We start from the raw sequence: 21,116 nt of genomic DNA on the forward strand, positions 1-21,116 counted from the left end.
CCCTATCTGTTGCTTCCCTCCAGATTCTTCAAATCAAACGTTTCTTCCCGCTGATTTTTTGAACCGAACCGGTTCTTACCTTTTGGTTCAAATAGACGTGTTCATTCATAATTGGACCGAACCGGTCACCGGTTGTACCCGTTTGCAGCCGTCAGTCACGGCGGTTCGCCGTCGGCGCCGATTCATCGTAACCAGTCAGTATCTATAAACAGACCCTGACCCCTTTAGAAAATTCATCCGATTTTCTACACTTAGATTTTTTCCTTCATCCGAATTTTGCATTCTCCTTTCATAGTTCCGATGTAATTCCTCTCCGATTTTGCATTCTCCTTTCATAGTTCCGATGTAATTCCTCTGACAACCTGTTGTGTTTCGTTCGGGCTGTTGACTGGTAGTGCCACCATTCTTCGGACGCAATCCGTTCTATCCTGGGAGACAAGTGTCCATCAACCTTCGGCATCAGTGAGGGGGGAAATTGTATTAAGGAGACACTTTCTGTGGGCTCAAATTTCTCACACTATCTTGCATACATTGATCATTTTGTTCATCCATTATCTGACATATTGTAAGTTTGTTATAATTTTCTGACTGCACTGTGTTTGATAATTGTGATTACTAATCTCATATGTTTTATACACGAGTTCAAACTTCTTAGTGATTGTTAATATCACCTACTTTCTTCTAAATAACACATTTAACTCAATTCTCTTAATTAATGAATACTGAAAATATTCAATATTTTTACATTTCTAATCTATTAAATGATCTACTTTTTATCTAATATTTTTTAATTAAATATTAAAGGGTTATTGTAAGAATATTTTATGAAGATACAATAAAACTCAAAAACTAATGTCGAACCCTTATTGTGAGAGGTTGGCATAAGTTTCAGATTGTAAAGCATAACAGTTATAGAGTTCGTCAACTTTAAATGAAGTCACTGGAAAAATCAAGTCCATCAGGCACCAAAGACAGGTTGATCAGAAATTTCAGGGTGAGTGACAATATTTTATTATTGTGCAGGGGAATATATTGACTACTTTCGGTGGAACCTGCTAGAGAGGTCATAAATCTTCAAGATGCTCTATGATTGCATGCAAAACTTTAGTTAAAGGTTTGATGTAACGGTCATTTTTGAAAAAAATTCTAGGACTCTCTTGGTTACTTTATTCTTTTTACTGTGCTAAGTTCCAACATCCCAGGGAGTGTTTTACAGTTGATTTTTTATTTTATTTTATTTTTAATCTTCGAACAAGGGATAAAGGAGTAGAAGTGCTAATAGCCCTACATTACAAAACTGCCTTTTTTTGTCCAATTATAAATTTGTAATCCTATGGTTTAACATTTACTAATTAAGGGATGAACATTAAAAATAAAAATAAAAAAAATCAGCACTTGAGTTATGTGCTCAAGTTGCTACCGGTACAACTTACAAGACCCTTAAATAGAACTGATCCAAAGCTTTAGGCAGAGTGCAGAACAGACCAACCCAAAACTATTAAAAATAGAATTCAAGCATGGCTACTATTTTAAGAATTTCTACGGACTGTGCCATGCGATACGGAGCTAGTGGTTTAATTTTTTTTTCTAGACATAAAAATGTGAGGGTTCAATTTTTATTTTTTTATCTTTCTCCTCCTCGTATGATCTTACATGAATTTCACACACTTTTATATATGTGTTGAAAATCATTTTATCTTACACAAATCCCATATTTGAATCATTATTTACAACTAAACATTTTGTTATAAATATGATTCGAATAATCATTTTCTTTAAACAATAAACTTAACATAATGCCAAATATAGTGTTGAGACTAGTATTAAAAAAAAAACAAATTTAAAAAAAATTCCAAGAAATGCAAAGCCCATTTATATCTTTTTAAGGAAAAAATATTTTTTAATAAAAAATAAGTATTAAAATATTCATGATAATTAGATAAGTTTTTTAAACAAAAATATTATGATGCTTTTCTCAAAGTTTTAAAATAATAGCTTCTGTTTTTATTTATTTATAAATATTAGATCATAATTTTTTTGGATCATCGAAATCCAAACTAGTTCCCCTAAAAATGCATTGTAAAAACCAACTACGTGAAACGCCAAAGCCCCACCTTTACAGCTATTTCGTTCTCTCCCAGGCCATCTACACATTTTTAAAGTGTGCATTCCAAATGGGATTTACAAAAGGAAAACATAAGATCATGCACACAATTGCATAAGATCATGCACACAATTGCAGTTGTGTAACATGAAAAATAATCTTAAACAGGAACATTGGATGATCTAGTATAAACCTGTTTGGTGTTATGTATAAAACTTAATAGTATAATCTTATACTATACGTTATGATATTTTCAGTTATTTGATGTGACCATTGTATAATATAAGCTTATAAAGCAGAACCTCTTAATACATCAAAATGATATATAACTTAATCAGACCTAAGGGGATAGAATTAGACCTGATAAGGGATTGATGTATTAATATTACTTACCAGTACAATTCTTAAGAACTAATATATCATTTCAATATTAATATATTAAAATAAATTTTTTTAACATATTAATTTTTAAAATATTGGAGAGTATTATCTTATACAATACCATACTAAACGCTGGATAGTATTAAAATTTAATCAGGTCTTTACTTTCTGAACTAGTATATACACAAGGAAAACATAAGATTATGTACACAATTTCAGTTGTGTAACATGAAAAATAATCTTATACAGGAATATCGGATGATATAATAAATTGAGGTCCAACTTCGATCTTCACAAAATCTCAGAGGCATTATTCCCACAGCAGTTTGGGACAGCGTGTTAAAGCTAAGCAAAAAAGTTATCCATGACAATGGTCAACTAAGAACAGCAGATTCGTATGGTTGGCTTGAAGAAATTTGATTCCCGGATTTTCTTTTCAAGGATTCTGCACAAGTTCATGACCAGGTTAAATGTTATAGGTCTGACTCTCTAAATACAATGATAATGTCCATCAAAGAGACACACTGTTTTCAAGGATTCTGGTTTTAAGTTCCATCAAGATCCTCCACACGCATGGTGGTGAAATGGGGCACAAAGAGCGTCTGTGCAACCTAACTGCCACCCATTTTGAGCATACAAAAAAGTAAGAGAAGATAAATCTTCCTCGATGAGAAACCAGTTTAATTAAGAAGTAGGTTGCATCAAATTATACCACTTGTATACAGTTTGCATCAAACTAAGAGAACTGTGTGTACTATACAGTTTGCAGAGAAACTTCATTCTGTTAGATGTAAGCCAAAGTATAGGTCATTGAAAAGGTTTGGAAAAGTAAAGACTCCACAGTATTAAAAAATTCTAAAATGGTTGGTTCAAGCACATTTGTAGTTTAGATTGATGGTTTCAGACAATGCACAACATTCTTGTGGCATGAGTACTAAATCTGAACTAGAGATGGGGGTTAAGTGCTTGGGTAAGCTGTAGATGCACACCCCAAAATAAAAATCCAGCCACATGCCTAAGCAAAATCACAAGTTGATGGAATAATATAGACCTCTTCAAACGAGCAGAGTGCATTAAATGAGTCAAAGAAAAGGAAACACAATTCTCAATACAAGACACAAATATACATACCAAGTCTTTCTTTTATGACAGCAGCATTTTCAGCCCCACAGCATTTTTGCGAAAAGGAGGATATGTCATGGTACATGTCATTTGATGGATGAATTCCAGCATCCTCCATCCATTGCAGTACCTGCATCAGAGTTTGCTTGATTTTCCAAATGTGGTTTATTACAACACGAAATACTCAAAAAATGAAACTGTACATGACTGAATATCAAATACAATCATGAAAAATAGAAGTCTCCAAAGGACTAGTATAAGTGGCATTGGAAACACTTCGATTACAAGAGATAATATTTATTAAAATATTAGAATTCTTATCAATTTGGGATAGTGTTATTGGGCTGAGCTAGTACTAGTTGTCCTGCACTATCAGTGAAATGCACACTTTAGTCTACGTTCCTCTTTTTGCATCAATTAACAATGATTTCAACTATATTTAATCAGTTAAAAATCTTATATTTGTTCCAATAACATAGTGATAAATTTCTTCATGCAACAAACCTAACAACCTATTGTTGCCAAGTAGGCATCATACATAAAATGTAACCCCACCAAAATCATGAATTTAGAAACTGTATGTATCATCAATAAATTAAATCTTCAAGAGAAAGGAGGGGGGGGGGGGAGAGAGTTTACCTCTAAATATTTCCTCCAATTTCCGGAGGATAAAAGGTTATTCAATAAAATAGAATAAGTATTGAAGTTAACATTAGCACCTGATGCCAACATTTTGAAGAATACCTGCACGCATGAAAAATAAGATAATAAGAGAGCAGGGTAGTGGCAAATCATAATTAATGTGCTTGGTAACATCAACTAATCATAAGTATCTGGGAGAAGATTTGAGGCACCTTCAACATAGTTTCAATCTTTCCACTTTTTCCTAATGAGTTCAGGAACATATTCAAACATCCAGATGAAATTACAGGAAGTGAGGGCTCTATGTACTTGATCATATCAACAGCTGTCCTCCAATCATGTAATCTTACAGCAAAAGACTCATTCAGTTTGACAGGAATATAATAGGAAAATTCAACGTCAACATCAACAACATCTTTGTCCCAAACTAGTTGGGGGATTATAATAGTAAAATTACTGTAGAAAAAATATCATGCTGTAAAATTTGGTTATCAAACCAAAGAAGTTTGAGTAATAGGAATCTTTCTCTTGTTTCTTGCCCACTCTTCTCATTAAGTCTTCTGAGTTTTGGGGAGTAAAAATATATCAAAAGCACCAAAGGTCATAATATATTGTCAAAACTTAGGGTTTCATCATAAGATAAGACCATGTGATTCTACTCTAAGTTCCACCAATGATATAATTAACAAAATCTTAACATAAAATAATTGTAAAGAAATATATTTTCTGCTACATAACAATAACAATAGCACGTATCAAATGGGGGATAATATGAAACTGTATTGAATTGCGTTTGAAGAATAAAGCCCTTCTACAGCATATACACCAATCAAAGTGGCAAGTAATAAACATCTAATTATGAAAAGTATTAAGAGTGTATTAGAACAACTCAAGTAACTCCTAGGCTAGATTCTGTTAGTCAGTTAACTTGTTTGTTAGCTAACCAGCTGGCATAGTTATGAAGTTAGCTCATTTGCTAACTATAAGTACCAGAACCTTAGAAGATTCAGTTCAGATTTTCAGTTATAGAATATCCAGAGAATACAATCTTTTTATCTCTCTCTCTCTCCACATTTTCATTCAGTTTCTCTCAATTTCCCTCTAGTTCTTGAATCATAATAATAAGCCATAAGAATTTTGAGGTGGAAAATGTCCATGATGTCTTGTCAGGAAGATACCAAGCAAATATCAGCCTCAATTACCTTAACTCTAACAGAGGAGGCACTATGGTAGATGGACATTTTTTCAAGATTCAAGAGAAACCATGAAAGATAAGAAACATTAAAGACAAGTTTAATACATAACCAAAACCTTTTTTTCTGGAGATATAGAAATGAATTACAACTTACAAGCTACAGGAAGATACCATTTCAAAAAAAATGGTATCACTAAAAGGAATCTCTTTTTCTCTCATGCTTTCAGCAAGACCAATGACCCTTCCTGGTTGGCCTCCTTTATTAAAAGCTCTCATCAGGGCTGAACATGCAATAGTATCTAGCTTGATGTTATTTGCTTCCATTTCTTCAAAGAGTGCGTATGCTTTCTCCCATTTTTCTGATCATAAAGTATTGCTAGAAAATTTAGGTATACATTTCCAAATACCATCCTAATATTTCAGTGGTTAAAAATTTATTTTACCAGCTGCATTGTATGCATCGAGCATTGCAGTATATGTAACCACATCAGGGTAGCAACCAGATGATTTCATCAAGTTAAATGTAGATTCTGCTTCTATGATTTGGCCCTAAATCATTATCACAAAGAAAAAGAAACATAAGTCTCAAATTTTATGGATACTCCATGGAGACGCATCCTAACCAAAGCAATTACCTGTTTGCTATAGGCACATATGACAGATGAGTAGACCTCTTTGGACAAAGGAAGTTTTAGTTGCATCATTTCTTCCATAAAAGATATGGCTTCACCATATTTTGACATCTTGCAACAACCACTTATCAACACAGTGTAAGTAACAGAATCAAAATTTATTTTTTTCTTCCTCATAGATTTATACAAGCCTATAGCTTTGTCATATTCCCCTACATTCATATAGCTTCCTATAGCTGAATTATATGCAACCGTGTTCAATTTAATGCCTCGCATCCCAGCTGCTGATAGCACTGTATCAATCTTTACCTTCTGACTGCATCGTCCACAGGCAGCCAAGAGTGTGCATATGGAGACAACATTTGGCTGAATTCCATCTTGTTCCATCTCCCGCAAGATTCCAATTGCATCCGCCAACAAACCATTAGATCCATAGGCATCAATCAGTGCATTGTAACTGACAAGGTTTGGCTTCAATTTGTTTCTCTTTATCATTTCAAATACTTCCCTTGCTTTTTGGGGCTTTTGTGATCTTCCATAAGCATTAAGCAGAGATGTATAAGATACAATATCTGGGCGGAAACCATTTTGTTTTATCTCATTGAAAACCAAAAGTGCCTCATTGTCCATCCCACAAGCAGCATATGCACCTATTAGTGCATTATACGAGACTATATTTGGTTTAAGCCCTTCTGCCAGCATCATATTGAACGCAGCCTCAGAATTTTCAACTTGCCCACACACTGAATACAAGTGAATGATACTAGTGAATGTTACAACATCAGGGTGACAATCTGATCTCTTTTCCCTCATAGAATCAAAAATATCAATGGCTTTGTCATATTGTTGAAGCTTCACTAGACAATGGATAACAATATTAAGTGTAGTTGTGTCAGGACGAATGCGAGTTCCCTTCATTAGTTCAAAATAAGAGAGAGCTTTTGAATACTGAGCTCCACTTTTAAATGCAGATAATATAATATTGTGAGTAACAAGATCAGGCCCAACCCCATTGTCTGTCATTTTCTTGCAAACATTAAGTGCTTCTTTCCAATTTCCACTAGATCCACAGGCATTTATCAAGTTGTTAAAAGTTGACCGACTGGGTGGAATCTGCAACAATATGTTAGTGTCACAAACAGCACTTATAGCTAAGATACCAACTATTAAAGTACTTATTTTTTAAATTCCCAGTTTACAACAGTATAGTATCTGAAGAAGATTGAATGAAAAGCTAGTAAGATCGCATGGATAACAAATATATCATCACCAGGATTAAGTACTCATTTTAACATGCACTGTGACTCCATGACCAGCTAGTGCGGCGTGCGGCAGTTAAGTATACAATGCGTACAACAAATCAACACTGATCATAATGAAACCTATATGGTTCCTGCATCCCAAATTTATTTATTTATTTTTTTTGGGGTGGGGGGGGTTGAGTTTCGACCATCAGGTTAAACAAATTTAATTTATATGCATATAACGGAGAACCCACATGGATCTATATTAACTTATTACGTACATGAATTGCAAGAGGCATGAATGATCAAAAACTGGATCCTGCAAAAATAGGAGACATTCAAGCACCTGAACAATATGGCACAGTAGTGAAGCACTTGTACACATGTTCTCTCTCCCTTCCCCAGATATATATATATATATATGTGTGTGTGTGTTTTTTTTTTTCCCCTTACACTTACTACATTGCCTACATAATTGAAGGATGAATACCATAGAAATTATAACATGCAAAAGTCAAACAAAAAATTGATCGAGACACTAGCTGTAGCAATAAGTTCTGAAAGTCGTAAACACAAGCATGATATCATGTGATGTGATATTTTGAGTAATTTTACGCCCAACTACAATCTAATATTATAATAGAGGAAGGAAACTCAAATGGAAAAAAAAAAGGTTGATCACATCAAGTTGGACTCACTAAAGATTGACTAGGAAAGAAAAATACAAAGTACACACAGCTGCACGCAGCATGTCTTCCATGATATTCATAGCCCAACGCCATTGTCCAGCTCGACCATGCGCATTGATAAGAGCATTGTAAGTCTCAACATCAGGTTTGCACCTAGAAAGCACAATCCCAAAATTATTTATTACTTCATTAGTATAAACCAACTTTAACGTAATATATACTTTTAAAACACATGAAATGGATAGTTACAATTCAACTAAAATCACATTCTATATAAAGTTACTAAATGGTATAAGAATGTTAAATAATAGTTATACCTCCATTCTTGCATCTCAAAAAATAATCCACGTGCTTGGTCAATTCGATGATGTCTGGCCTGCAACCTAATCATCATATTGTAAATATCATTCCGGGCACAATAATTCTTCTGGTTTTTCATCCAACGAAACACTAAGTTACAGTGTTCAATGGACCCTATCTGTGTCAACTCCTACAAAGTTGGAAAAAAAATGCAGATTCAGATTAAAAGCTTCTTCTACTCATTATTCATTTGTGAAGAAGAAAGAGAGTTACAAATTACAATACCCTTATAAGGAAAGGGAAATTCTTGCGTGCGAAGCGCCCCATCCAGCGGTTCAGTACACCCTCGATGTCGTCCTGCAGGGTGAGGGTGAGGACCAAGTCGACAACCTCGGAAACCGTCCAGTCCCTCTGGAAGCGGTTTGCGGCGACTCGGATGCGGTGGCGGGCGGGGATGTCGCCCTTGCGGAGGCCGGAGACCCTGGAAGATACATCGTGCTGTCCTCTGTCGTAGTCCACGAAGCCTTCCTTTGTCTCCTTGAATGCCAACTCGTTCGCCTTCTTTTTGCAGGTAATGGCCGTTCTCGGCCGAGTCGACTCGCCGGTGCCGGCGAGTTGGACACAGACACAGTGAGGTGCGCCGCTGGCCATCGACACCGGGAATGGATTGCGGAAATGAGATTTTGTTATTATTATTATTATGATGATGATGATGAAAATTTTGGCTTATTATTGTAATTGGGCTCCGTTGGGTTTGTGATTGGGCTTGTCGTAGTTGGGCTGTATTAGGTTGATGATTGGGCTTATTATTAACCATGTGATAATGGATATTATGATTAAACACGTGATAATTTCTGTCAAATTTTGGTTGGGGATCACTTGAAGGATCATTTTACATACAATGAAAAGTTTGAGAATAATTCAAATTAGGCATTATTTAAAGTTAAAATATCTAAATTAGTTTTTTTTCCTTAAAAATTTGAGCGTGGACTTCAAAATTATGGTGAAAAATTAAAGTAGCATTTTTTACATACGAGAACCAATGTCTGAGTTATTTTTCTTGTGTGTTTTGACTTTTAACTTTTAAAAAAAAAAAAAAAAAAACATATTTTCATATCTATTCTATGGAACGGTTTAAAAATAAAAATAAAAATCATAACACATTGAAACAAACCCAATATTTGGACTTTCTTGCCAAGCTTGGTGCTAGAATATTCTCTCTTATGAATGACGGAACTCTCTTTCTAATCTCCATAGACTGCAAATAAGAATGTGTCCCAACTAATCTCTCATAAGACAATCCAACCATAGTCTAATTAAGGGTGAGCATGAATCAGTTTTTTTAGCCGATTCATTTGTTTGAGTTGAAGTATTTTATTTAAGGGTTTTTATGTTGTTGGAGATGAGATATCTCATGTTGTGGACTCAATGTGTAGTGAGACCCACACTTATTAAAAAAAATTAAAAATACAAAAAAGGAAGGACAAGAAGTATGAGAGTACTTTCTCCTACAAAGTTATTATGAACTGTTCTAAGCTGGTTTCAAAGCTATTATGAACTGTTTTTTAAACCTATTCTTTTGGTTCAGTTTAATTTGTTTGTTCGGTTTAATTTTTAAACTGATTTATTAAATCAGTTTGACTCTAAATTAGTTCAAAAAAATGCAGTTTCATCATGAATGATGAATTGCTTCACCCACCCACTCTATTCCAAATTGAGAGACAAAACAACATAGGCTAAATAAGTGGGGAGAGAATTTGGATTTGATTCTTGTCAAATACATTTTTGGGGAAGTGCAAAAAGTTTTAATTATGTTTAAGCTTCAACTTAGAGTTAGTCTTACAGCCGACTCAAAGATTTAAAACTTATTAGAATAAGAATGGATTGACTACTTTCAAAGAGATAATTAATGTTAGTATAATTTATTTATTTTTGTTATACCCATAAATAAAATAAAAAAAATAAAATTTATTATAATATTACCTGAGTTATATGAATAATTTTACGTGCATGAATGGGAACGTGTTATTGGTCTTATGATGTGAATAAGATTTTATAATTTGATATAGTAGGTAAAAAAAATTAAAAATTTATATTGTCCTTTGAATTGATTTTTATTCCATACATATATTATTTCAACAATCAAACTAGACATAGTTGTTTTTTTTTTTTTTTTTAATCTATTGTCCCGTCTCTTATTCTTTTAACAAATCAATTTTGATTTCAAATCTATCTTTCTATTTTGTTCATTCTCTTACATTGTTGTGCAATGCTAGAAAATAATAAGAGAACGGACACCATTGCATTGATTACGGATCACGGAATAAAGGCTAAATCAAAAAACCATCGATCAAACAATATAATGATAACATGGAATAAAGGTGATATACTCTGAAACCATTTTCATTGGTCGGAAGTACCTCTGACCAAATTATTGTACATACTACAAAGTTTCACTTGGATGCTGATGGGAAAGAGAAACACTTGAAAATAGACAAATCGCACTATGTTTTCAGCACTCAAACGTGCTCAAATATAATAAACCTCTTTCTAATTTATCAAGTAATGGTTTATATATAATATTTCTTTAAGCAGTGCTTATTTGATTGTTTTCAAACCCACATGATCAACCAATTTGACTTTGCGGCTACATGAACACTACAAACAAGTCATCAAATTGTGCAGGTTCTTTGCACATTGCAAAATCTTTTGAGTGGAAATTACAGCAAGAAAATTTCTATAACAGGCTAGAGGAAGGAACAGATTGATAAGGCTATTAGTTGTCAACCGGTTTAAAATAACCCAAAAGTTTGAAAACTACTTGTTGGTGAAGGTTGTCAATGAAGCAGCCATTGGGTGCACGTGGACACAAATTCTAATTACTGCCCTGCAGATTCCTTCGTTTATATTTTAGTTTACAATTTCCACTTCATTCTATTCCGGATGTGGCGAATGAATGATTTGTGAATGGTCACATGAACGGTTGATAAGTTATCGGAGTATTTCACGACCTTATCATTGTAATTAGAATTATAGGATCACCAACTCGTTAAAACCCTTGCCTAATAATTTTCCTTATGTTCAATTGTAAAATACAACAAAATGGGCTTGAGGAGGAGCAATAAAAAATGAGAGAAATTAAAGGTATTGGCCATAACATACAAAAAACATAACATGTTTAGAGCAAAATAAAAACGTATCAAATTTTATGAAGATAATTGACATTGGTAGCATATTTTAGCCATGCATATTATTAAACTCGAATAGGAGGAAAAAAATCCACATCCTAATTTAGATATCTCTATCTAATTAAGAGACAAATCCACTATTGGATCCTAATTATTTTTCCTTTTAAATTACATAGCAAAGACTTATTCTGACTTTTCTTGAAGTTTTTTTCCCCCGCTAATAAATGGGAAATATGATTCAAATATTTAATCACTATGCATGTTTAATCTTTGGAAAAATTTCTTTTTCACCCATTGTGATTTTGTGATTTATCATTTGACACCCCGTGATTTTAAACTTATCACTTAGACCCATTGTGCTTAAATAATTTATCATTTAACCCCTCGTGGTTTCATATTTTCACTTAGACTCCTTGTGGTTAAAAATATTTTCACTTAGACCCTTGTGGTTTAAAAATTAAAATTTTAAAAAAGAAATAAGAGGAAAATAAATTTTCCCTCTTTTTTATTTTATATCCTCACCTAAAGCATTTAAGGTTTAAAAACTAAAAATAAATTCTAAGAAAGTTCACTTATTTTTATCACGAAAATAAATTCAAATCAAATATTTTTATTTTATCTATTTAAAGAAATTAAATATCTTATTTTGATAGTACATATTTAATTTATCATAGATAATTTTTTTTAATTTCATCTTAAATAATCTTTTTAATTTCAAATATATTTTTAAAATAAAAGAAATTAAGATAATTTAAAAATTAATTTCAGAATAAATAACTTAAAATATATTTCAAACCCTAAATGCATTACATGAGAATATAAAATAAAAAAGAGATCCATCCACGAAAAATAAAAAAAATAAAAAAGAGAGAAAATTTATTTTAAATATGTTTTTAAAATGTTTATTTTTTAAACCACAAGGGATCTAAGTAAAAATTTAAAACTACAGAAAATTAAATGATAAATCATTTCAGCATAATAGATCTAAATAAATGATAAGTTTAAAACCACGGAGAATTCATAAAAATGGAAATGAAGTTTTCCCTTAATCTTTGATGAAACACAAACGAATGGCAGACTTGAGCTATAGCCAACAAGTATCACTTTCCAAAGGAACCGACACAGGGACGGCCGAGAGAAGCTCGAGTCATTACTTTATGAGGTACTTTTGTACATGCAACTGTTCACTGTTCAGAAATTGGTAGTCCCTATAACCACGTGTGCTTAGGTTCCTGGAAGTTTCCACTGCAGTTTATTGTGGCACACAAACACTGATGCATAAGTATTTGGGACCCTCCACCCTCAATACCGTGATCTTTCCTAACATCACATCCCTTCAAATAACTCTTCTCAACAATCCTCTTGTCAATGGACACGCACGATTAATTACAAATACCCTGTTTTTGATATATTGTTTGATCATGCGTGTTGAAACTTGAAATTTGGATCTCCAGGCATTATGGTTGTTGTGAGCTTTTTTTTTTCGTATGAACCGATTTCATTATGTATCTCCGAAGGTATATAGTGAAAATATTAAAGTTATAATTTTTTTTTTCTTCAGAAATTATCTAGTGATGTGCAGAGAAAAAAAATTATTTTTTATATTTTTATTATGTACTACTAGGTAGGGGTGAAATTGGGTTGGACCCGCCTATAGGGACCTACGGTTCAGCCTATGTCAGGCCATATTTGACTTAGTATATTTCGCAAAATAAGCCTGACTTGGGCCTTGAAAAAACTTGTTTAATAAATAGACTGTAGACCCACTTTCACAAGGTCTGACCTATAAGCTTATAGGTCGCCTATATTGTACTATTTATTTTAAATAAAATAGAATACAATAAGTATGCCTTGAAGAAAAAACAAAAGATATAAATTTAATCAATTGCAATTATTTATAACTTAATTATATTCGATTGTTATTTAATATAAATCTGACTTTATTTCTTATGTAGAAGGAACCAACATCTCAGCATATTAAATTGTGTATATGAATATATTAAAATATTTTTGGAAGAAGTTATACTTACTACAAGTATCATGATGTGTTTGTTGGATTCATGTAATTATTTTAATTTACATAGTATGAATTTTTTGTCAGATCTTATGAAATATATGTTCTTTAGTTTAAGCATTTTGTTTTTGAAAGTGATGAGTTTTGTTGTGATTCATGATGCTGTTTGGACGTTGAAATTGTGATTTTTGATTTAATAACATAATTTTAGTATTTTGTGAAGTTGATTCATGGTTCTGCTTGGAAGTTAAAAATTAACAGGCTAAAGGGTTAGAGCAGACCATTTGTTTTTTATATACAGGTCAAGTCAGGCTAACAGTTAGACTTGTACTAGACTTAGACCAGGTCAAATTAAAACTTTTTAGCATAAAATTGGACTTTTGAGACAAAGCATGGTCCAGTCCACTTTCACTTTTACCACGAAGGTATATAATAAAAATAAGTTGCTTCATAAAAAAAAATAAAAAAATTCTCCATTGAAAAGATGAAAATTTCAACCCTATAAGTATTTAACCTAATTCAGCATTTATTCGTATGGTATATGTTCTTTAAGAATTTTAACTCCCAACAACTTCCATTTTTGATACTGTCTATTATTTATTATTGTTATTATTATTGGTTTCTTTTCACGGCTTTTGTTGTATCCTTTAATTCATAAGATAACATAAAATCGTACTCATTTTCACTCCGACAAATGCATGTCTTCATTCAAAGATTTTTGTGCCCCAGAGATCTCCAACCAAACTTGTATCTTTCATCAGATCTGCATTTTTTACCACCCTTTGTTTCACCCGCAATATATTATGCCTCGTATTCGCTTGACCATATATGCTTTGCTGGATATTATTACTATAATTTCTTTTTCTAATCGATATCTGCTGTTTCATGTAAATATTATAAGTAATGCTATTACACGAATAGGGTTAGAAAATTTCAATTCTGGGTTATTATTGTAAAGAACCTTGGGAGTTGGAACACACCACCCCAAAACCTAGTTCTTAAAGTGAGAGTGCCAAAGAGAACCTCTATATATCTCAACACGTCTCCTCACGCAAGAGTGAGAGTGCCCAAGAGAACCTTATAGTCACTCAAAGTCTGATACCATGTAAATAATCTTGAGATACACTACTCCAAAAGCTAGCTCAAAGGGTGAGAGTGTCCAAGGCCTTATAAACTCCACATTAATTGTTCATACAACCAATGTAAGACTATATATCTCAACAATCATTAATGGTAAATTTTATTTTTATAAAAACAGGCTATTATCTGATTGGTTAATTTTTAAGAGACAAGAACAATTTATCTTATTATTGAATATTTGAATGTCACCAAGTCATTTATTTGGGATGTGTGCACCAGTTATTTTTTTTTTTTGATAAAGTCTGGTTAAAGGCAAATTAAATTATACATCGTTACTTAGGGTTTTATTTATCTTATTTTACCGGAAATCTTTTATCTCGAGTGGTAGACACAAATCAACAGTGGATCCTATTAATAGAAGAAAAAAAAAATTGAATGGACCCACATCATTTTTAAGTCTGCAGGAAAAAACCCTGTCTCCTTTAGAAGGAGAATAATAAATCTCTATTATTTAAGAAAAATAGTTGTCTTATGTCACATAAGATAATTGTCTTATGTTGCACACTAATCGAATCTTGTGCCCATATTTATTTATTTTTAATTGTAATCTCCATAATTTTGTTTCACTCATGTAAGATACATTTCTTATGTAACATAAGATTAATAACTCCCATTACTTAATAACTCGTAATGAAAGAATTATTATGTAAATAATTATATTTGCAGTTAGGTTCTTTGCCGTTACTTTAATATAAATATTTAAGGATATTTTATTAAATTTAACACATCTTTCAAGCTTTTTAATTTTGAACTTGTCCTATTGATAACTGTCTATCTAAATCTGAGAAGCAGTGGGAGAAGACTTTGCTTAACACAATTACTAATCTCTCATCTTTAGTGCTTGTGGTGTTTCCTTATTCATCAACTCAGTATGTAGTTTTGATATTTAGTGCCTGTTTAGATCCTCTCTCTTTTTAGTTAGAAGCTACTTATAAGTATAAGCTAGGTCAAACAGGTTTTGTGAAAAGCTCTAATAACGAAAAACTCTTTTTTTTATAATAAAAAAAAAAAGCTGCAAACTAAAAGCTCTCTTATGAGGAGCTTTTTTTTAAGCTCTTATTTTTTTCTTGAATTGTGTGCTTTTTTTTAAATGAAGAGTGATAAAGATAGAAAGAGAAATAATTTTCTTGAAATATGTACTTTTAAGTAATTTTTAAGTTAAATTTTTTATGTAATTTCCAAACAGCTTTTAACTTATTATTTTAAGCTTTTTTTTTTAGTTTTAGCTTATAAGTAACTTTTAGCTTAAAAATAAGAGGATCCAAACAGGCTCTTAGTGTTCTAAATTTCATATAATCTATAAGGGTTATATTTATCTCATTTTATATGAGATAAACAATTTTCCTACACACAAAAAAATAGTTGGGTCTCACTCTTCTTTTTTCTCTCTCCTCTTACATGTAGATCCCACTTATAATTTTATTTCTACAACTTGAGATAATGATTTTCCTACAAGAAAAGTATTTCTCAATTTATAAATATTTTCAACATAATATTCTGGTTAATATTATTCAACCTATGACTTTGGTATATTGTTAAGTTAAAACGGGTTCTTTTTTTTTGGTCAACTAAAACGGGTTCTTTATTTTGGTTAACTCTTCATTTATGATTGAAAAAAAAAAATACTCAATTGTTCAATCGTAATTGTTTTTTCTTATAAGATTTAAGAAAAAAATGTAAAGGGTTCTTTATTTTGGTCAATTTCCCATTTATAATTGAAAAAGTATACTCAATTGTGCAACCTTAATTGTTTTTTGTTAATTATAAAATTTAAGAACATAGTCATATTTATTTATTTTTTTAAAAATGCTACAAACTTCTCGAAAAAAATTACAACAAAACTAATAAATATGAGAAAGAAACCAATAAATCTCACAAATAAAAATTGGACCTAAATGCTAAAATATAATGATGTTATACTATATGCATATTCCAACAATGTGCTACATTCTGTCGGCAGGGAAAAATAAAAATCTTTAACTAGCTACTATTTCTTTTTCTTTTTTTTTTAACTGCTACTATTTCTTCTAATTTGATTATTCAATAGCGTGCCTTTTTCTTTAATATTTTCTGTGGGGACATTCACACCTCCCACATACTATTCATTATTTATTATTGAAATTAAAGTATATTAACTTTTTTCCTTACAATTGTGTTGTATGAAAAAAAAATATATGTAAAAATCTTTATGCGGGGAACAATAATACTATTTATAATATACATTTTTAAATTGTAAAATAAATTACATAAGATTTATGAACTTTTCCCTAATTTAAATGACAATTTAAAAAATATTTTATTAAAATTTACCTGAATAGAAAAGATCTCTAGTCTCTACCATAGGGTAGCTTTAGCTTATACTTTTACTGAAGAGCATTGATGTTTGTTTTTTTTTTTTTAATATTATCATTGATGTTTTTTATTAGAAGAAAGAAAAAAGAAAAAAAAAAGAACATGTGTTATTTTTATTTTTTTGTAACTATATGTTCTGTTTTTAATTAGAACATGGATGTTGACCATACAATGACTGTATACTGTAACAAAAGGAGAGTCCTAATTTGTGGTTATCTGATTATCTCCACTGATGCAACACTTGTATTGTATCATATTCTAACAAATTGAAACAGTATTTGAAAGAAAAAAAAATGAATTACTAAAACTAGACTTACGTGAGGTTTTTGCTTTATATGCACCTCTGTTTTTTATTGAGTAAAGCCCATTTTTAATCTATAACAAAAAAATAGGTCCCACTTTAGTCCTTTACAAAAATAAATTAGTCAGTTAGTCCTTAACAAATTCAAGGTGGACCCATTTTAGTAATTTTAAGAGACTAATATGGGTCTTTTTTGAATTTGTGAGGGATCACGATTTCAACTAAATGGATCTACTTTGAATTTGTTAGGCACTAACTGACTAATTTATTTTTGTAAGGAACAAAAGTGGGGACCGTATTTTTTGTTAGGGACTAAAAATGGTATTTATTCTTTAATTTATTTAACTTTTAATCTGACATACTTATCTATAAATTTTTAACTTACTACAAATAATTCTTTAATAATATATTTAATTGATTTATATGACATAAAAATGGTAATCAATATTCCGTTGAATTGCAATATGTATAGTGTATTATTTGGTTTATTTATGTATCATGTATTGAGAATTGTATTGAATCATAGGGTACAAAATTACAATAAAAAATAATTTAAAATATACATTATACTAAATACCATATAAATTAAAATTCTAAAAAAGACCCGACTAGCAAAATACATAACTAACTAAAGTGCAAATGAATTATTCTCCTACTTATCAATCATCAAAATTAATATTATCACTACTATCGCTTTCAGTATCTATCAATGACATAATTAATTCATCTTCCTCTTCATCAGTGTAGTTTTTGACTCATCTTCCATTTCTTTTTTTTGGTAAGCTGAAAAAGTTTAAGTGGGGTTAGACACCGGTATCTCACTAGGGTCGGGTTAGAGACCGGTATCCCACTAGGGTCAGTGAAGACCCCCTACTTCTTTGAGGATTTCTGAGAGGAATTACATATCACCTACCAACAAAGTTCTCACATCGGTCAGTGGGGTTTGAACCCACGCCCTTGAGAAGCATGGACCAAACCCTTAGCCAACTGTGCTCACCTTTGTTGGCACTCACTTCCATTTCTTATTCAACAATATGAGGTCATTTTTCCTTATCATTCTTGTGGAAATATCATTTCGTTTATCAAGTCAGTTGACATTATCTTGTTCTTGCATAATGATGTCTTTACTTTGATTATTTCTGTCGGCTTTAAGATTTCGATGACTTAAAAAAGAAAAATATACATAACAAAATATATATTTATTTAATTATTTCCTTTGTTAATACATGTTTTTCAAATTGATATTTGAATTAAAATTATAAATTAAATTTTTATTTTTTTCCTTATTAATAATAATTTTTGTGGATTTTTTTTGAATTTAAATCACAAATTAAATCCTAATTTTTTTTAATTAAAATTGTAATATTTAATTTATTTTCATATCATATGATATACGATACCATGTTTTGTCGTCTGATACAATCTTTTTTTGATACATGATACATCTCTGGATACATATTTTTGAGCTTGTAAATTGTATCATATCGTACGAATTATATTATATATTGTAAGATACTAATAACTACAATGAATATCATTTAATATAATTAAAATCAATAGATCAATCTATCAAATGTTTGCAAAATTTTAACGGGACCAAAATGAGCAAATTGATTTAATTCTTAACAAAAATACTCCGACCGTCGAATAAATCATAAATACTGTTTGTTTGAAAATGTTATTCAATGTTTTTAAGTTTTTATCAAAAATGATGACACATTAATTATTACTGTTATCGTGTGGAAAAAAAAAAAAAATAGGTGAATTGGTGTTAGTGTGATGTCATTGAAATCTGTGATGAAATAAATGACCCAACAGTCTCACAAATACAGCCTTTAGCAAGCACATCACTGAGCACCACCAAACAGAGGAAGCAAAGCTTAGAGAATCATCCCTTACTCCCCCATTCCCCATTCCCCATTCCATTAGAGAGACACACACACACACACACACATAAAAACACACATAGCAAGCAATTAGGAAGACATAGCTATGGGTATATTACCAATAACAAACCCAAAATGTAGCACCACCAACAACAACAACAACAATAACAAGAACAACATGGGTCTTCTACTTGTGTTGTTCCCACAAGACAAGTCCACCACCACCACCATTGCCGACAAAACCAAGCTTAACTTCCCTTCAACATCAAAATCACTATTTTCAAAAGCTCAATCCACTATTTCAATTTGCGCAATCCTCTTATTCTTCACTCTCATACTCTTCACCCTCTCCACCATACCCAACACCCCTTCTTCTTCTCCTCTTCCTCTTCCTCCACGCTTCCTCCTTCACAAAACCCAAACCCACAAACCCCATTTCGCTCTTCAACGCATGGGTACTCTTCATCGAAGAGGAACCAGAGCCATGACCAATCTCCTCGTTTGCCACGTGTCAGACGAAACCCCACTAGACGATTTTCGCTTCTTCGTTAGACTCCTTCACCGTTCCACCCTCACTGCTTCAACCGACGTCGTTTTCCTCTTCGCTTCTCCTTCCTCTGTTTCCACCTTCGCTCCCATTCTTCGTCAAGAGAACAACGCATTCTTCTCCTTCCTTCGCCAACATTCCCGGTTCAACTCAACCCGGTTCAACCTCACTCGGTTCTTCTTCAAGGAACCGCGAATGGGAGAGCCAGAGCAGACCCTTTGGGGTAATAAGAAAATTCGAAGTAATTTCGATGATGTTGATTTACTGAGTTATGGATCGGTGCTGAGTTTCGACGCTACCGAACTCGACCCGGAGAACTCGCTCGCCGGGTTTCTTGACCGAGTTCCGCTGAGTTTGCGAAGGTGGGCGTGTTACCCTATGTTACTCGGCCGAGTCAGGCGCAATTTCAAACACGTGATGCTCGTCGACGTTAAAAGCGTCCTCATTTTGAACGACCCGCTCGGCCGAGTCAGGAATCGGAGTCCCGAGTCAGTTCTTTTGTTCACGAAAGCAGAGAAGCACGGTAAGAAAACTCAGCGAACGGTTCTCTCCACCGTCGTCATGGGCGGCGCTCGCGGTGTTCGGAGGTTGTCAAACGCGGTGCTGGTGGAGATTGTTCGAGCCGCAATCCAGCACAAGAAGAAGAAGAACTCGGTGTCCGAGTCAGCGATTCTGAGTCAACTCGTCGGTGATGAGTTTATGTTGAAGAACAGGAACATTAATTTGATCCCCTCGAGTGAGTCAATACCCGAGGCGAGTTCACTCGGTGGCCACCACTCAGGTGCTTCCACGTCATTGTCTGATTATGCAATAATTCAACGTGGTGCAAGTAATCACGACCTTAATTCTGTTTTTAAGAAGCAAATTTGTTCGTGTATGATAGATTCTTCTGTTTATAAAGATTGTTAACACTTAGCAAAGTAGAAAAATAAAACACGAAGTGAAAAAAATAAAAAAAATAAGAAGAAAAATTCATATTTATTTTATTATTATAATAATAGTGTTCACCCTTCTCGGTGACACATTTGTTCCTATTTGTACATATTCATCTTGGAATTACATTTTTTGTATTCTTTTATGAAAAAAAAAAGTTTGTGGACCACTGTGTGTGAATGAATGGAGCTGACACAAGATTTGACCATGCAAGACAATGCAGCTACAATGAAGTATTACAATATTCTATATTTAATAATATTTGATCAGGGTCTAATACTCTAATGGGTTTAGATCATTAGATCATACCAAATTTTTCTCTCAATAATTTGATTTTGGACCTTGATTTACGGCTTTTCTATTTTTTTTATTTATCATTGAATTTTGTAATATTTTGTTGGTTGTTTCATCCAAATGTGTCACATGAAAGGAAAGTGGGAGAAAAT

At 32.3% G+C, this 21,116-nt stretch overlaps 2 protein-coding genes across 4 annotated transcripts; one reads left to right on the forward strand and one right to left on the reverse strand.

Moving 5' to 3' along the window:
• Window positions 1-2,635: 2,635 nt before the first annotated feature.
• Window positions 2,636-8,958, reverse strand: LOC133286852 (pentatricopeptide repeat-containing protein At2g41720). 3 transcript variants are annotated; one of them, XM_061484348.1, is made up of 10 exons: window positions 8,595-8,771; window positions 8,327-8,499; window positions 8,057-8,162; window positions 6,080-7,189; window positions 5,888-5,993; window positions 5,599-5,803; window positions 4,462-4,594; window positions 4,247-4,351; window positions 3,617-3,737; window positions 2,636-2,930 (listed from the first exon to the last, which is right to left on the reverse strand). In XM_061484348.1, the coding sequence occupies exons 1-10, from the start codon at window positions 8,634-8,636 to the stop codon at window positions 2,860-2,862; spliced, it is 2,172 nt and encodes a 723-aa protein (XP_061340332.1). In that variant the 5' UTR covers window positions 8,637-8,771; the 3' UTR covers window positions 2,636-2,859. The 3 variants fall into 3 exon arrangements, with proteins under 3 accessions (XP_061340332.1, XP_061340334.1, XP_061340333.1); XM_061484350.1 differs by lacking the exon at window positions 2,636-2,930 and adding an exon at window positions 2,965-3,100 and having other exon boundaries at window positions 8,595-8,958; XM_061484349.1 differs by lacking the exon at window positions 2,636-2,930 and adding an exon at window positions 2,965-3,100 and having other exon boundaries at window positions 8,327-8,392; window positions 8,595-8,653.
• Window positions 8,959-19,296: 10,338 nt separating this feature from the next.
• LOC133286878 (uncharacterized) lies at window positions 19,297-20,646 on the forward strand. Its single transcript, XM_061484378.1, has one exon. It carries the CDS (start codon window positions 19,297-19,299, stop codon window positions 20,644-20,646), a length of 1,350 nt encoding a protein of 449 aa, XP_061340362.1.
• The last annotated feature ends 470 nt before the right edge of the window (window positions 20,647-21,116 follow it).

This window comes from Gastrolobium bilobum, unplaced genomic scaffold, assembly GCF_033153095.1.
Source record: "Gastrolobium bilobum isolate Gb01-03AN ecotype WA unplaced genomic scaffold, APGP_CSIRO_Gbil_v1 utg3261, whole genome shotgun sequence".
Classification (NCBI taxonomy): Eukaryota; Viridiplantae; Streptophyta; class Magnoliopsida; order Fabales; family Fabaceae; genus Gastrolobium; species Gastrolobium bilobum.

Excerpts from the sequence above, each read along its gene's own strand:
- LOC133286852 (XM_061484350.1), bottom strand. The coding sequence starts at position 8,636 with ATGGGGCGCTTCGCACGCAAGAATTTCCCTTTCCTTATAAGG. Across the intron at positions 5,994-6,079 it reads TATGTGCCTATAGCAAACAG|GGCCAAATCATAGAAGCAGA; the intron begins GTAATTGCTTTG and ends ATAATGATTTAG. Across the intron at positions 3,738-4,246 it reads ATTGGAGGAAATATTTAGAG|GTACTGCAATGGATGGAGGA; the intron begins GTAAACTCTCTC and ends ACTCTGATGCAG.
- LOC133286878 (XM_061484378.1), top strand. The coding sequence starts at position 19,297 with ATGGGTATATTACCAATAACAAACCCAAAATGTAGCACCACCAACAAC.